General features: G+C 41.9%; 2 protein-coding genes across 2 annotated transcripts in view; both read left to right on the top strand.

The window, feature by feature from the left end:
• The first annotated feature begins 325 nt into the window (after positions 1-325).
• LOC132868805 (uncharacterized) overlaps positions 326-15,234 on the top strand; it is a 109,352-nt gene continuing 94,443 nt past the window's right edge. Inside the window, exon 1 of the mRNA XM_060902004.1 lies at positions 326-989. Coding sequence (XP_060757987.1) covers positions 396-989 — 594 coding nt within the window. The 5' untranslated portion in view covers positions 326-395. The remainder of the gene's footprint in view (positions 990-15,234) is intronic.
• On the top strand, positions 2,792-8,775 carry LOC132881162 (eukaryotic translation initiation factor 4 gamma 3-like). The gene is made up of 4 exons (XM_060913833.1): positions 2,792-5,113; positions 5,362-5,436; positions 7,930-8,020; positions 8,644-8,775. Exons 1-4 carry the CDS (start codon positions 4,916-4,918, stop codon positions 8,682-8,684), a joined length of 405 nt encoding a protein of 134 aa, XP_060769816.1. The 5' UTR covers positions 2,792-4,915; the 3' UTR covers positions 8,685-8,775.

Genomic DNA, 15,234 nt, shown 5'->3' on the forward strand with positions numbered 1-15,234 from the left:
AAGTGACAATATTTTTCTGTGGAATTTGAAGGAAATGTTGTCAGTAGTTTATGGAATAAAATAAAAATGTTCATGTTCCTCAGACAAATAACTACAAAAAGTAAAACCAGAGAAACTGATCATTTTGCAGTGGTTTCTTAATATTTTCCAGAGCTGTAGATCACATACATACACAGGCTAGAATGTTCTATTGTGCAGTTTGGAGGGTTTTATTTTGAAGCAAGAAGAAACTGTGTCCAAGAAATGGTTAACAGAGGAATGTTCATGAACTCTGTCTTTGTGCTCCTCCTTCTCACTCTCTCTCTCTCACACACACACACACAAAACCAGGAAATGACTTTGCACTTCAAAGTAAACGTAACTCTCTCTCTCTCTCTCTCTGTGAGTTCAAGAAAATGGCCGAAGCCAGTATTTCAGTAGATCTGGACCAGTTCATCTGTTCAGTTTGTCTGGACCTACTGAAGGATCCAGTGGTGATCCCCTGTGGTCACAGTTTCTGTAAGGTGTGTATTAATGACTGCTGGGATCAGGAGGATCAGAAGGGCGTCTACAGCTGTCCTCAGTGCAGAGACACTTTCACTCCAAGGCCTGTTCTACGCAGAAACAACATGCTGTCTGAAGTGGTGGAGAAACTGAAGAAGAAGACTGAAGTCCAAGCTGCTTCTCCTGCTCACTGTTACGCTGGACCTGGAGATGTGGAGTGTGATTTCTGCACTGGGAGAAAACACAAAGCTATCAAGTCCTGTCTGACGTGTGTGGCTTCCCTTTGTGAAACTCATTTAAAACCTCATCTTGAAATTCCTGCTTTGAAAAAGCACAAGTTAATCGAGGCTTCTGGAAATCTACAAGAGAAGATCTGCTCTGCGCATGATAAAGTACTGGAGATCTACTGTCGTACTGACCAAAGCTTCATCTGTTATCTGTGTATGACGGATGAACACAAAAGCCACGACACCGTCTCAGTTAAAGCATACAGAAGTGAAAAACAGGTGAGAAATGCAAGTCTAATTTATTCAGAGTCATTTCATACAGTTTACATTTCTAATCTAAAGTGGCTGAAGGTTTTCACTCCAAGCAGAAGCCACACCTTATTTCACTTCTTTAATTGTTTGGTCTCCATCTTTAAACGACTGATGAGATTGATCAGTTCTGGCTCTGTGATTAGATTGGACGACCTCCTGCTTTACTCAGATTTAGGATGATATTTTTATCGTAATAATGATGATAATGTTGAAATGAGTTTAAGTTAATGGTGGAGTTGTTGCTGCAAAGCAACATGATATTCTGACAATCATGTCAATGGACTGTTTTATTGATAATAAAAAACACATCAAGGAATAAAAGTTGTTGTGGTTATTTGTGATGTGACCCAGTGGTTCTCACTCATAGTCCTGAAGTACTAAAATACATTTGAGTGTTTAACTTCAGTGAACTTTAAAACCCCCAACATCCAGCCTTTTACACTTTAATAAGGTGCTCCGTAGAACCCGAGTGAACTTTAACCCTTTATCTGCAGTTAATATTCACCCACTGAGCTCATAACCTCATCATGTATAAACAGTGAAATGGATTTTATTTGTCCTCAGAGTGAGTTAAAGGAGGAGCAGATGAAATCCCAGCAGAGAATCCAGGAGAAGCAGAAGAAGGTGCAGGAGCTGAAACAGACTGTGAACACTATAAAGGTGAGCAGTGAGCAGAGACAGAGCTGCTCCTAGAAACACACACAACATGGACAACGAGTCATTTACAGTCCCAGTAAGAGAGGGAATGATAGATGAGCTTTAAATCTTGTGTGTGTGTGTGTGTGTGTGTGTGTGTGTGTGTGTGTGTGTGTGTGTGTCCTAACAGCTCAGTGCACAGACAGCAGTGGAGGACAGTGAGAGGATCTTTACTGAGCTGATCAGCTCCATGGAGAAAAAGCGCTCGGAGGTGACGGAGCTGATCAGAGATCAGGAGAAGGCTGAACTGAGTCGAGCTGAACGACTCCTGGAGCAACTGGAGCAGGAGATTGCTGATCTTCAGAGGAGAGTCAATGAGCTGGAGCAGCTTTCACACACACACAATCACATCACTTTCCTCCAGGTAACACTCACTGTCTGATCTACAGAGCCAGCTGTTCCTCACACACTCTCTCAAACACTGCTGATTAAGGTAAAAATAAATGTTTCTGTTTGACATCACAAGTGTGTTTTACATTTAATTTGCTTTCTGTAGGTTTTAGCTTCTGGACGTCAGTCTCCTCCATTTAACAGACCAACATTTCACACATCCAAAATCACTGTCAATCAACATCTCTCATTTGATGGAGTGAGGAAATCTCTCTCTGATCTGAAAAGGAGATTCGAGGAATTCTGCCAGGAGGAACTCATCAAAATCCCTGAACATGGTAAGAGGATCTGTTCCTGCTGGAGTGAGGGAAGTCTTTACTCGCTCGGTGACAGAGTGATGTCGAGGTGTCAGTCTTTGTTCCTGAGCACCAAAGCACTGCACAGTTTAGAGTTTTTAACACTCACCTGATTCGAGTCTTGATGATGAACTGCTGATGTGAATGAGTTTGTGTTCGAGCTGAGAAACTCTGCACTCTGGTGCTTCAAGACTGAAGTGTGACATCTGATCTACACACATTTCTGATCTACACACATTTCTGATCTACACACAAGTGATGATTTACACAAATGTCTGATTTTATCGGTTTTACCATCAGACGATTTTATTTCAGTCTCCACAGTTGAAGACGTTCAGATTTTACTCTCAGAGCCAAAGAGCAGAGACCAGTTTCTGAAATGTACGTCTACAACACACACACACACACACACACACACACACACACACACACACACGTGTCTACAACATGCACAAGCATACACACATCTACAACATGTGCACACACACACACACACAAACACACACACACACACCTAGAACACATGCGCGCACACACACACATGACCACAACATGCACAAATATGCTTACACATCTACAATGTGCACAAACATACACACGTGTCTAGAACACGCAAAAGCAAACACACACATCTACAACATGAACAAATGCGCGCACACACACACACACACCACACACACACACACGTGTACGACATGCGCAAAAACACACACACACGTAGAACATGCACAAAACACACACAAGTGCGTACAACATTCACAAACACACAAACATGTACAATATGCATAAACATACACACACAGATCATGCACAAACACATACACGTCTTTGTAACGCGCGCGTGCACACACGTCTATAACACACAAACACACTTGTCTGCAACATGCACACACTTGTCTTGAACGTGCATACACACACACGCACGTGTCTGCAACACACACGCACACGTGTCTAGAACATGCACAAACACACACATCTGCAACACACACATGCACACGTGTCTACAACATGCACAAACACACCCTCACGTATCTACAACATGCAGAACCAAACACACACATGTCCACAACGTGCACAAACAAACACACGTGTCTACAACCTGCACAAACGCGCACTCACACATGTATCTACAACATGCAGAAACACACACGTCTACAATGTGCACAAAAACACACACGTGTTTACAACATTTACAAAGACACACACATGTCTACAAGATGCACAAAGACACGCACACACGTACAATATGCTGAAACACACACACACACGTACGACATGCACAAACACACATACACAAATGTAGAACATGCACAAACACACACACATCTATAAAGCAGACACACACACGTTGACCATGCACAAACCCACACACACGTACAATATGCTGAAACACACACATACACACGTACAACATGCACAAACACACACGCGCACGCGCACACACACACACACACACACGTACAATATACAGTCCCCCCAGGATTTCGCGGTCCTTTTTTGTGATTGTTGCGGGCTAAAATGTCTGATGTTGCGGGGGGTTTTCCAAAAAATTGCGATGAAAGTTATGGTGTTTTTTAGGTTTTTGTTGCGATTACATTGTGGGAGGAAGTGAAAGTTGAGAGAAATTGTTGCGATTTTACTGTACAGCTTGGACTTCAGAACAACCCATGCACGTACTCCTTAAATATGTCTATTTTTCAAATTTGTATGTTTTAGGTTCTTCTTATTTCTTACTCTATTTTACTAATTTTGTGTATTTTAAAATTCTTTAAGCTCATTCACAGGGACGTGTACCACAGAATCTCCACAGATAAAACAGAGTTAAATAATTGTTGGTGTTAAGTTTTCTTAAAGTAGGGAGATGTTTGTTAGGTTTGTGGATGGAGTCTCCAGTGTCAGAGGTAAAGCTGGAACTAAGTTTTCTGACATCTTGAGGATGGAGGAGCTTCCACTTCTTTATCCAAATGGGGTTTATTGGGTTCCTTCCCCTCCAAGACAGCAGAGAGAGAGACTGGTGAGGGAACGACTGTTTATAGCTGCTATAACATGAGGGACAACAGGAGCTAACTCGTTTCCCAGAAATAATAATAATAATTCCTTTCATAAATAAAGAATTGTAATTGTTCTGAAATCGCTGAGAAGAATAAAGCGCCGCTCTCATGGGAAAGTCCTGCGATTTTCACTACACAGGCTGCGTTCCGGTTTCACTTCACTGGTACAACTGGCTACACGTTCTCTTTCACCCCCGACTGATTTTCACTGAATTGAGTTGAATCGTTTGACTTCGCCACTTGCATGTGGTTGAATCCATGATGCAGGTGGAAACAAACTTCTCTACTAATTTAAAAAAAAATTAAAAATTGTGCCCCCAAACTGATTTTGAAAAGCGAATGAGCAACCCTGCATTGTGGACTTGGATTGAAGCTGAACCTGTGTAAATTTTGTTTATTTAAAATGGCACTGAGAGATTTTGGGGGAAATGGAACAAAACTGTCATGTTTCTGATCCGGGATGTTTGTTTGTTTGTTTGTTTTGTTTTTTCCTTTTTTCTTTCTCCCTTTTCCAGCTGGAACGTATTCTCCTGCTCAAGCTCAGTATCAACCTTTAGTGCTCACCGCACCTGTGATGATGAACCCTGCCCAGCAGCAACAGGCTCCACCTCCTCAGCAGCAAGTCCCGCCCCAAAAGCACAAAAGGGAGCGCAAACAGGTAATGAATTTAAGTGTTATTTAAATAATTCTGTGGCCCCATGCATGAACCTGACAACCCACTTGTTCCAAAAATTTTAGTTGGGCACGTCTCTGAACAGTTCATATCAATATCTGCCTTCCCTGAAATTGACGAACCGATAATTAGTTCCACTTCTGTAATACAGGTAGCAGCACTATCTGCTGAGCATATAATCAAAATATTTTTCCATGCATGAACCTGACAACCAACAAAATCCAACATGGCAGCGCCCATGGGAAGATGTGCAAAGACAGCTGCGAGAAGGCTGTCCTTTCAGGAGGTTATTAGTGAAATCCTTAGAGGTATGTATATATTATCTGTGATCACAGAACAACCAAGCAGTACTAGAATTAAAAATTTTCAACATTTACATTGTGTGGGACACATTAAACTTATCTGGACCGTTGAAGGCTGGCTTACTACGCCTATCACATTTGAAATGGGAATTTATGTGTGTATTGCTGCTTATATTTCGTGCGGTCCTACAACAAAACATGTTAATATGCAATACTCAGGAAATAGTATACTATTTTGATGAAAAGGGATGGTAATGCTGTCATTGTGGGATATCAGGTTCATGCACGGAAATCTTTTTAATAGTCCTGGGACTTTATTCAAGAAACCTCCATAATCTTTATGGATCCACAAACCTTTGTTCATCTACGGACACTCTGTTGACATGACATGCACAAGTTAATAGCCAAAAGGCGACAGTGTCTTTGTTCTTGTTTGTTGACGTTTCACTGTTTATCATTGATTACTGCTGTAGTTTCAACTGTTTGCTCAGTTAAGGGTACCTTTCGTTGAACCCTTTGAAACATTCCAAGTCTATACACTATCAAGTAGATTTATTTTGCAGGTTGTCTTTCATACGCTTGTGATGTGCCTCATAAGACATAGTATATGGACCGGTGTGCAATGCCATTGGGGCCTATACCATATAAACTAGCCGTGGAAGGCTTAAAACTAGATGATTTCACAAGTTTCTTCATTATTCAGTTGTTTCATTTGAAACCATGTTGTTGTTGTTTGCAGTTAATAAAGTATTACTTTGTAACCAAGTAGTAATGCTACTTTTTTAATGTTTTACCGTGAATGAACCTGACAACCTGAGGGTTGTCAGGTTCATGCACCAGATTCTTCATTGGGGATATTCACCTCATATAGAGTAGAGTGGGGGAAAAAGCCCCCCTTAAGGAAAATTCAGTTTTTCTCCAAGTTGAAATGAACCATGTGTTTAGTTTTAATCATAGTTTTTGACAACAGTGACATGAACAATAATGCCACCTAAAGTTTGCCTAAAGTTAATACTTAATTTTTTTTTTAACAAAAACAAGCATTGTGCCAAGGGGGCCTTTTACCCCCCCGGTGGGGCAATAGGCCCCCTCACTCAAAAAAAGCTGTTTGGATAGCAAAAGTGTTTACTTAAGCCTATAATGTGAAAGAAACAAGAAAATATCCCTGAATTAATGAATAGATGCATTATTTTATTATATTTCGCATTTTAATTTCAATATAATTTTGTGTGGATTGAACATGAATTAACAAAGAACAAGTGCATCAATAAATAATGATAATTGAATCAATGAATTCATTACATTAACATTACAGTGAAATGTAACACTATCTAAATAAATACCCTGCAGCTGAAAACCCCCAACTGAAACAACACACATGCCATCACACACACACACACACACACACACACAGGTTTCTATTCTAATCTGAGGTAATATTTTTAATATTAAGTTGAAATTACTTGCTTTACTCAACCAGGTAAGCGAGATGTTATTAAAAACTATGTATCTGCTATTCAGAAATGTATGAAATACAGTAATTATGATAAAAGGAAACGATGCCCCCTGGGGGCCATTTACCCCACCATTAAGGGGGCGTTTTACCCCACAGACTACACTTTTACAAAAAGGGTCTTACTTTCAAAATGTGATTCAACTTTTTATACCTAATGTATTTTTTTTAACCTACTGACTTGTCTACTCATACCACATACACAGCTGTGATATCTGACGAAATAGCAGCTATCTAAATACAATTTTACTGATATCTGAAAATTATATCACTTACCATGAAATTTGATTTCTCTCCGCTGCGTTGCTGATATGCGATCCACAGTGGATATTTGTATATCCCCGTTGTCAAGCCAGTCCATAGCAACAATAGAAATGTAAATTTGCGCCATCTGGTGGTTATTTTGGGTAAAACAGGCCGGGGGCGTATTACCACATGGGGGCTTTTCCCCCCACTCTACATATATCTGTATTTTTCTTAGCTGTTGAAAATTTTCACCAGTGCAATTTTCAGACTAACTGGAGACATGTTAATGAAACCCTTACAAACCTCAGATCTATGTCTGGTTGACTGATATCAAATTTACGGATTATTATATTCAGATTCAATTTTCTCATTTTTAAAAATATGTGGGTTATCAGGTTCATGCATGGGGCCACAGAATTATAAATAATAATATATATATTTTTTAGATCTACTTCAGTGTGGATAAAAAATGAAAAAAGGCAAAGTGTGCAAGTGCCAAAGGATAATTTTTACTAAGTTGGTCATTTCTTATTCTTTTCACACACACTCGTAATTAAAAAAAAAAAAATTTCCCACTTAGGAGTGACTTTAATACAAAAAGTCTGTTATCCTCTGAATAAGGGGTGGGGTTAAAGTAGAAAAAAAAGTTGTATTTTGTAATCTAAACTTCATGCTTTAATTCCAGTGTTGTGATCCTGGATTATTTACGAATGCTAATAAAACGTTAAAATGTCCTCCAGATGAGAATACGGGACCCGAATCAGGGAGGACGTGACATCACGGAAGATATCATATTTGGAAGAAGGACCACATCTACGCCCACCTCCTCAGGTAAGATTAGATTTTAATCCACATTCAGCTTGCACTCGAGCATTTCTTCTTATGTAAAGCCTAAAGTATTGGCACCCATGGCTGCTACGCTCAAACTGGACTCCTGCGTAGCTCCGCCTCCAAATTGTTTTTGAAAGTGAAAATGTGAATTTGGTATTGTATTTAAACCTGGCTATCGATCTGTTTAATACAGTTCATCCATCCTGGAGCAGTTGGTGTTTAAACCTTGCAGGATGAAGTTTATTTGGATATTAAATCTGTTCCATTTTTATTTAAATTTAATCTGTAAAATGTCATGTGACAGTTGTGCACTTTGTGGTGCTTTGGTGAGTTTGCCTCATTCTTTCTGAGAAGAACAGAGTGGTGACGGGCAGTGAGAGAAATCAGCCGTACTCTGATCATCCAGAGAGATTTGACTACTGGGAGCAGGTGTTGTGTAAGGAGTGTGTGTGTGGATGCTGTTACTGGGAGGTGGAGTGGAGCAGTGAGGGATATGTGTTAATATCAGTCTCATATAAAGACATCAGAAGGAAAGGATGGGGTAAAGAGTGTTGGTTTGGACACAACAATCAGTCCTGGAGTCTGTACTGTTCTTCTTTTTCTCTCTCTTTCTATCACAACAGCATTCAGACTGATCTCAGAGTTCCATCCCCCTCCAGAATAGGAGTGTATGTGGATCACAGTGCAGAAACTCTGTCCTTCTACAGCGTCTCTGACACGATGAAGCTCCTCCACAGAGTCCACACCACATTCACTCAGACTCTATATGCTGGGTTTGGGTTCGACTTGTATTTGAGGGTAAATTCAGGACTAATTGTGAGGTTGTGCAATCCAAAAAACTAATGAGTTTTTGGTGTTTTATAGTCACTAATTTGTTGATTAAAAAAGAACTCCATGCACATTTCCTTATTGATCCTCAATTGTGAAAAAAATTACGAACATTAAATCATTAAAAACACTAAATGTTAAAACTCTGCATTTAGCCTCAGTCTAGAATCATCAGTTACAGATATAAAGGAAATGAAATTGTAAGATCTGAATGTACGGCCAATAAAATCTCTACTGATTTCTGAAATTAGTGCAGCAAAATGCCTGAACTTTCTCTCAAGTCTGTATTTATTGGGTTTTATGTTTGTAAATATAATAATTTGTAATTTGGTAATAATGCTTTGGTTAAAATGTTTACTGACTCTAATAAACCCTTAAAATGTGGATGTTTTGCTCAGAAATATTTCATTACTAATAACCTGTTTCAGTTCTCAGAGAAATCTGGTTTGTTTTTTCATGAAGATGGAGACCAAAATAAAGCTTTCCGGGAATTTTCAGGATCATCCCCATGTCTTCATGTCTGTTCTTTTTTGTCTTTCGGGCATCACCTCTCCAGAATACAATCACAACAACAAACTTTACACAATCCGAGATATTTTAAGATCCACATGAATAAAAAGATGATGTCTGTCCTCCTTGGTCATGGGTTCTAGAAACTGTAGTTACCTGCTATGGCCACTATGGGGCAGTGAAAAAATATCTTGATTCATATCTCAATATGTATCTGTTCATGTGAAGTATTGTCAGATTTTTTATCTTAAATCACTCAAGGGGAAATTTAATAATATCAGAGAATTATTACCCAAGCTAAACTGACTATCCGTCCACCAAAATGGTTTAATAGTTGTAACAATACTGTAATGAGACTCTTCTTAATGTGCTGTTATAAAAAGTCTTGGTTTTAGCCTAAAGGGTAAATTAATTCATTTAAAGCTGACGCACGAGAGTGAACCAATCAGTGACCTGCATGTGAGCAAACCAGACAAAGTCACGGATTATAACAAAGCAAACATTTATTTTTCCTAATTCACTTTTATCGTAAAAACATGTCCCGCTTTTCGCTCCCCTCATGGACAGATGTGCGCGTGCATTTGTTTACAAGCTGAAGCCAGTTGGACTGTAACACCGGCAGAAGCCAAAGAAACATGTTGACTGACAAGGTGGAGGAATATTACAGGATTTTACACAAATATGATGCACAGTTTTATTTATTGTGACATCAGAGATGAACAAAGAGTCTTTGTTTGGAGGGCTAAAGCTGCAGCCCCAACAATATATGCCAAGAGATGCCCATGGTGCATCCGCTTCCCATAATCTGTGTTCAATACAATTTTAGTTCTTTGTAATGTGGTAATAATGATTTTAATGCTTTTAAAAACTCCGATAAGACTTTTAAAATGTGTATGTTTAGCTCAGGGGTGGCACGGTAGTGTAGTGGTTAGCGCTGTCGCCTCACAGCAAGAAAGTCCGGGTTCGAGCCCCGTAGCCAGCGAGGGCCTTTCTGTGCGGAGTTTGCATGTTCTCCCCGTGTCCGCGTGGGTTTTCTCCAGGTGCTCCGGTTTCCCCCACAGTCCAAAGACATGCAGGTTAGGTTAACTGGTGACTCTAAATTGACCGTGAGTGTGAATGGTTGTCCGTGTCTATGTGTCAGCCCTGTGATGACCTGGCAACTTGTCCAGGGTGTACCCCGCCTTTCGCCCGTAGTCAGCTGGGATAGGCAAGCTGGAGCCTGCAACTCTGTAGAACAGGATAAAGCGGCTACAGATAATGAGATGAGATGAGAGCTCTGACATAAAAGCTGTAATTAAATGCTTTGGCCACTAGGTGGCAATGAACCATGTAATTCGCTCATCACATCACTCATAAACCACGAGTGTCCCATGTCCAGGTGGTTTTCAACAGGTCTCTCAGAGATTTTGTGAGAGTGGGCGGGTGAGGGGAAACTTGCCAACGTACTTCACCATTCCCATAAAGCGTCTCACTCCTTCAATATCCTGTGGTTCAGGCATGTTGAGAATTGCTTTAATTTTGTCAGGGTCAGCCTCAGTCCCTTGAGCACTTACTTTATGTCCTAGGAACTTCACTTCTTTGACACCAAACTCACATTTTTCATTTAGGATCAGACCTGCAGTCTCAAACTTTTGGAGGACTTCACACAGCCTGCCGTCATGCTCGGTTTCATCTTTACCGAAAACCGAGATGTCATCGGCATGGCACAGTGTTCCTGGTGTGCCTGCAGTGATCTGGGAGATTCTCAGCTGGAAATGCTCAGGTGCTGAGAAGATCCCAAATGGGAGTCTCCTGAAGCAATACCTCCCAAAAGGAGTTATGAAAGTCATCAAGGGCTCAGAGTCTTCATGTAAGGATATTTGCCAAAATCCTGACGTGGCATCCAGTTTTGAAAATACTGCTGCTCCATCTAATTTTGCAAGTGTGTCATCCATAGCTGGGAGTGTCTGTCTCTCACGGCGCACACTTTCAATTCACCTTGTTAGATCTACGCAGATCCTGATGTTGCCATTGGGCTTTGGGACTACCACCATCTCCGCACACCACACGGTCGGCTCTTGAATTTGTCAGATGATGTCCATGTTTTCCGTCCTCTGGAGCTCTGACTTCACTTTGTCCATAAGGAGTAATGCCACATGTGGAGGAGCTGACAGTGCGTATGGCACTGCTCCATCAGCAAGTTCTATCGTAAGGCTACCCTGCAGCTTCCCTAAGCCTGAGAAAACTTTTGGGAACATTGTTTTGAATTTATTTCCCATTGTTTGAACTGCTGCTACCTGCTGCAGTAGTGGTAGGGAGTCTCCAGTGTCAGAGGTAAAGCTGGAACTAAGTTTTCTGACATCTTGAGGATGGAGGAGCTTCCACTTCTTTATCTAAACGGGGTTTATTGGGTTCCTTCCCCTCCAAGACAGCAGAGAGAGAGACTGGTGAGGGAACGACTGTTTATTGAGGTATTTCACCTGACGTCACAGGGTCACGTGACGCCCCGGTGTCCGCCATTTTGGACGGCAAGCTAGCTAATGTCAACAACAGTAGCTGGTATGTTACTGTAGCAATGTTTACGTTCAGTCATTTGGATGACTGTTAAAACCTTTCAGTCTCAAGTTTTTCCTTTACTGGATTTACTAGTTTACTGAGCCAGCCAGCCCTGGAGCGCCAGCCAGCCCCGGAGCGCCAGCCAGCCAGCCCCGGAGCGCCAGCCAGCCCCGGAGCGCTAGCTAGCCAGCCAGCCAGCCCCGGAGCGCTAGCTAGCCAGCCAGCCAGCCAGCCCCGGAGCGCTAGCTAGCCAGCCAGCCAGCCAGCCCCGGAGCGCTAGCTAGCCAGCCAGCCAGCCCCGGAGCGCTAGCTAGCCAGCCAGCCAGCCAGCCCCGGAGCGCTAGCTAGCCAGCCAGCCAGCCAGCCCTGGAGCGCTAGCTAGCCAGCCAGCCAGCCAGCCCCGGAGCGCTAGCTAGCCAGCCAGCCAGCCAGCCCCGGAGCGCTAGCTAGCCAGCCAGCCAGCCCCGGAACGCTAGTTAGCCAGCCAGCCAGCCCCGGAGCGCTAGCTAGCCAGCCAGCCAGCCCCGGAGCGCTAGCTAGCCAGCCAGCCAGCCCCGGAGCATGCTCAGTAAACTAGTAAATACAGTAAAGGAAAAACTTATAACGGGCCATGTCTCAACAGACTAAGAAGTTATTTCAATGATATTTAATAACATTTTGTTTATCCTGAGGACCGAAAGTAAATGAAAATGTGAGCAAACCTTAGCTGTCAGTAAACAATCCTGGTGGAAGCAGGTAAACGTCGTTCTCCAAGCCTGCTAACCTCCATTTTTGCAAATACCTCTCCCTCTGCTCGCCCTGTAAATGCCCTACGTCGCTGGATAGTGAAGGTGTTTTCTGCATCTCGCTCCTTTTTCTTTTATGTTTTTCGTTTGTCGCCTTCCTCGCATTCAAACTGATTCGAGCCGTGCCGTCCAAAATGGCAGCATCACATGACTTGGTCACGTGAGTGAAATACCTCAATAGCTGCTATACAATGAGGGACAACAGGAACTAACTCATTTCCCGGAAATAATAATAATAATTCCTTTCATAAATAAAGAATTGTAATTGTTCTGAAATCGCTGAGAGGAATGAAGCGCCGCTCTCATGGGAAAGTCCTGCGATTTTCACTACACAGGCTGCGTTCCGGTTTCACTTCACTGGTACACCTGGCTATACATTCTCTTTCACCCCCGACTGATTTTCACTGAATTGAGTTGAATCGTTTGACTTCGCCACTTGCATGTGGTTGAATCCATGATGCAGGTGGAAACAAACTTCTCTACTAATTTAAAAAAAATTAAAAATTGTGCCCCCCAAACTGATTTTGAAAAGCGAATGAGCAACCCTGCATTGTGGACTTGGATTGAAGCTGAACCTGTGTAAATTTTGTTTATTTAAAATGGCACTGAGAGATTTTGGGGGAAATGGAACAAAACTGTCGTGTTTCTGATCCGGGATGTTTGTTTGTTTGTTTTGTTTTTTTCTTTTTTTCTTTCTCCCTTTTCCAGCTGGAGTGTATTATCCTGCTCAAGCTCAGTATCAACCTTCAGTGCCCACCGCACCTGTGATGATGAACCCCGCCCAGCAGCAACAGGCTCCACCTCCTCAGCAGCAAGTCCCGCCCCAAAAGCACAAAAGGGAGCGCAAGCCGGGAATGAATTTAAATGTTATTTAAATAATTATATATAATTATTAGGCGGCACGGTGGTGTAGTGGTTAGCGCTGTCGCCTCAGAGCAAGAAGATCCGGGTTTGAGCCCCGTGGCCGGCGAGGGCCTTTCTGTGCGGAGTTTGCATGTTCTCCCTGTGTCTGTGTGGGTTTCCTCCGGGTGCTCCGGTTTCCCCCACAGTCCAAAGACATGCAGGTTAGGTTAACTGGTGACTCTAAATTGACCGAAGGTGTGAGTGTGAATGGTTGTCTGTGTCTATGTGTCAGTCTTGTGATGACCTGGCGACTTGTCCAGGGTGTACCCCGCCTTTCGCCCGTAGTCAGCTGGGATAGGCTCCAGCTTGCCTGCGACCCTGTAGAAGGATAAAGCGGCTAGAGATGATGAGATGAGATATAATTATTATTTTTTTTAGATCTACTTCAGTGTGGATAAAAAATGAAAAAGGGCAAAGTGTGCAAGGGCCAAAGGATAATTTTTACTAAGTTGGTAATTTCTTATTCTTTTCACACACTCTCGTAAATTAAAAAAAAAAAAAAAAAATCCCACTTAGGAGTGACTTTAATACAAAAAGTCTGTTATCCTCTGAATAAGGGGCAGGGTTAAAGTAGAAAAAAAAGTTGTATTTTGTAAACTAAACTTCATGCTTTAATTCCAGTGTTGTGATCCTGGATTATTTACGAATGCTAATAAAACGTTAAAATGTCCTCCAGTTTAGAATACGGGACCTGAATCAGGGAGGACGTGACATCACGGAAGAGATCATGTCTAGAGCAAGGGCCACATCTACACCCACACCTCCTCAGGTAAGATTAGATTTTAATCCACATTCAGCTTGCACTCAGGCATTTCTTTTTATGTAAAGCCTAAAGTATTGGCACCCATGGCTGCTATGCTCAAACTGGACTCCTGCGTAGCTCCGCCTCCAAATCGTTTTTGAAAGTGAAAATGTGAATTTGGTATCGTATTTAAACCTGGCTATCGATCTGTTTAATACAGTTCATCCATTCTGGAGCGGTTGGTGTTTAAACCTTGCAGGATGAAGTTTATTTGGATATTAAAATCTGTTCCATTTTTATTTAAAGTTAATCTGTAAAATGTCATGGGACAGTTGTGCACTTTGTGGTGCTTTGGTGAGTTTGATGTCTCCCAACACAGTAAATTATCGCCTCATTCTGTCTGAGAAGAACAGAGTGGTGACGGGCAGTGAGAGAAATCAGCCGTACTCTGATCATCCAGACAGATTTGACTACTGGGAGCAGGTGTTGTGTAAGGAGTGTGTGTGTGTGTGGATGCTGTTACTGGGAGGTGGAGTGGAGCAGTGAGGGATGTGTGTACATATCAGTCTCATATAGAGGGATATTACTGACATCACCCGAAACCGGAAGTAAACAGACCCTGCGCCATATTGGAAGACCAACAAACTCGTGATTAGGGGGAAATAAAGGCAGCGGTATGTAAACCCACAAGAATAAAGTGGAGTGGCAAACGCCTTAAACAAACAAATCTGAGCTGTTTTATTTATGATTTATTGGCCCAACAGTAGACTTGAAAGAAACCTGTGTGAGACTTGGCAAAAAACTGTGGATATAATGGATAAGTCTGTGCATGATCTGTGGACATGGCAGATTATTTCAAAACCCTGAAGCCTGCTGAAAGGAAGCGATATGTTGAGAAACTGACTCTGATT

Source organism: Neoarius graeffei, chromosome 2, assembly GCF_027579695.1.
Source record: "Neoarius graeffei isolate fNeoGra1 chromosome 2, fNeoGra1.pri, whole genome shotgun sequence".
Lineage (NCBI taxonomy): Eukaryota > Metazoa > Chordata > Actinopteri > Siluriformes > Ariidae > Neoarius > Neoarius graeffei.

Excerpts from the sequence above, each read along its gene's own strand:
- LOC132881162 (XM_060913833.1), top strand. The coding sequence starts at position 4,916 with ATGTTTGTTTGTTTGTTTGTTTTGTTTTTTCCTTTTTTCTTTCTCCCT. Across the intron at positions 5,114-5,361 it reads ACAAAAGGGAGCGCAAACAG|CGCCCATGGGAAGATGTGCA; the intron begins GTAATGAATTTA and ends CCAACATGGCAG. Across the intron at positions 8,021-8,643 it reads ATCTACGCCCACCTCCTCAG|CATTCAGACTGATCTCAGAG; the intron begins GTAAGATTAGAT and ends CTATCACAACAG.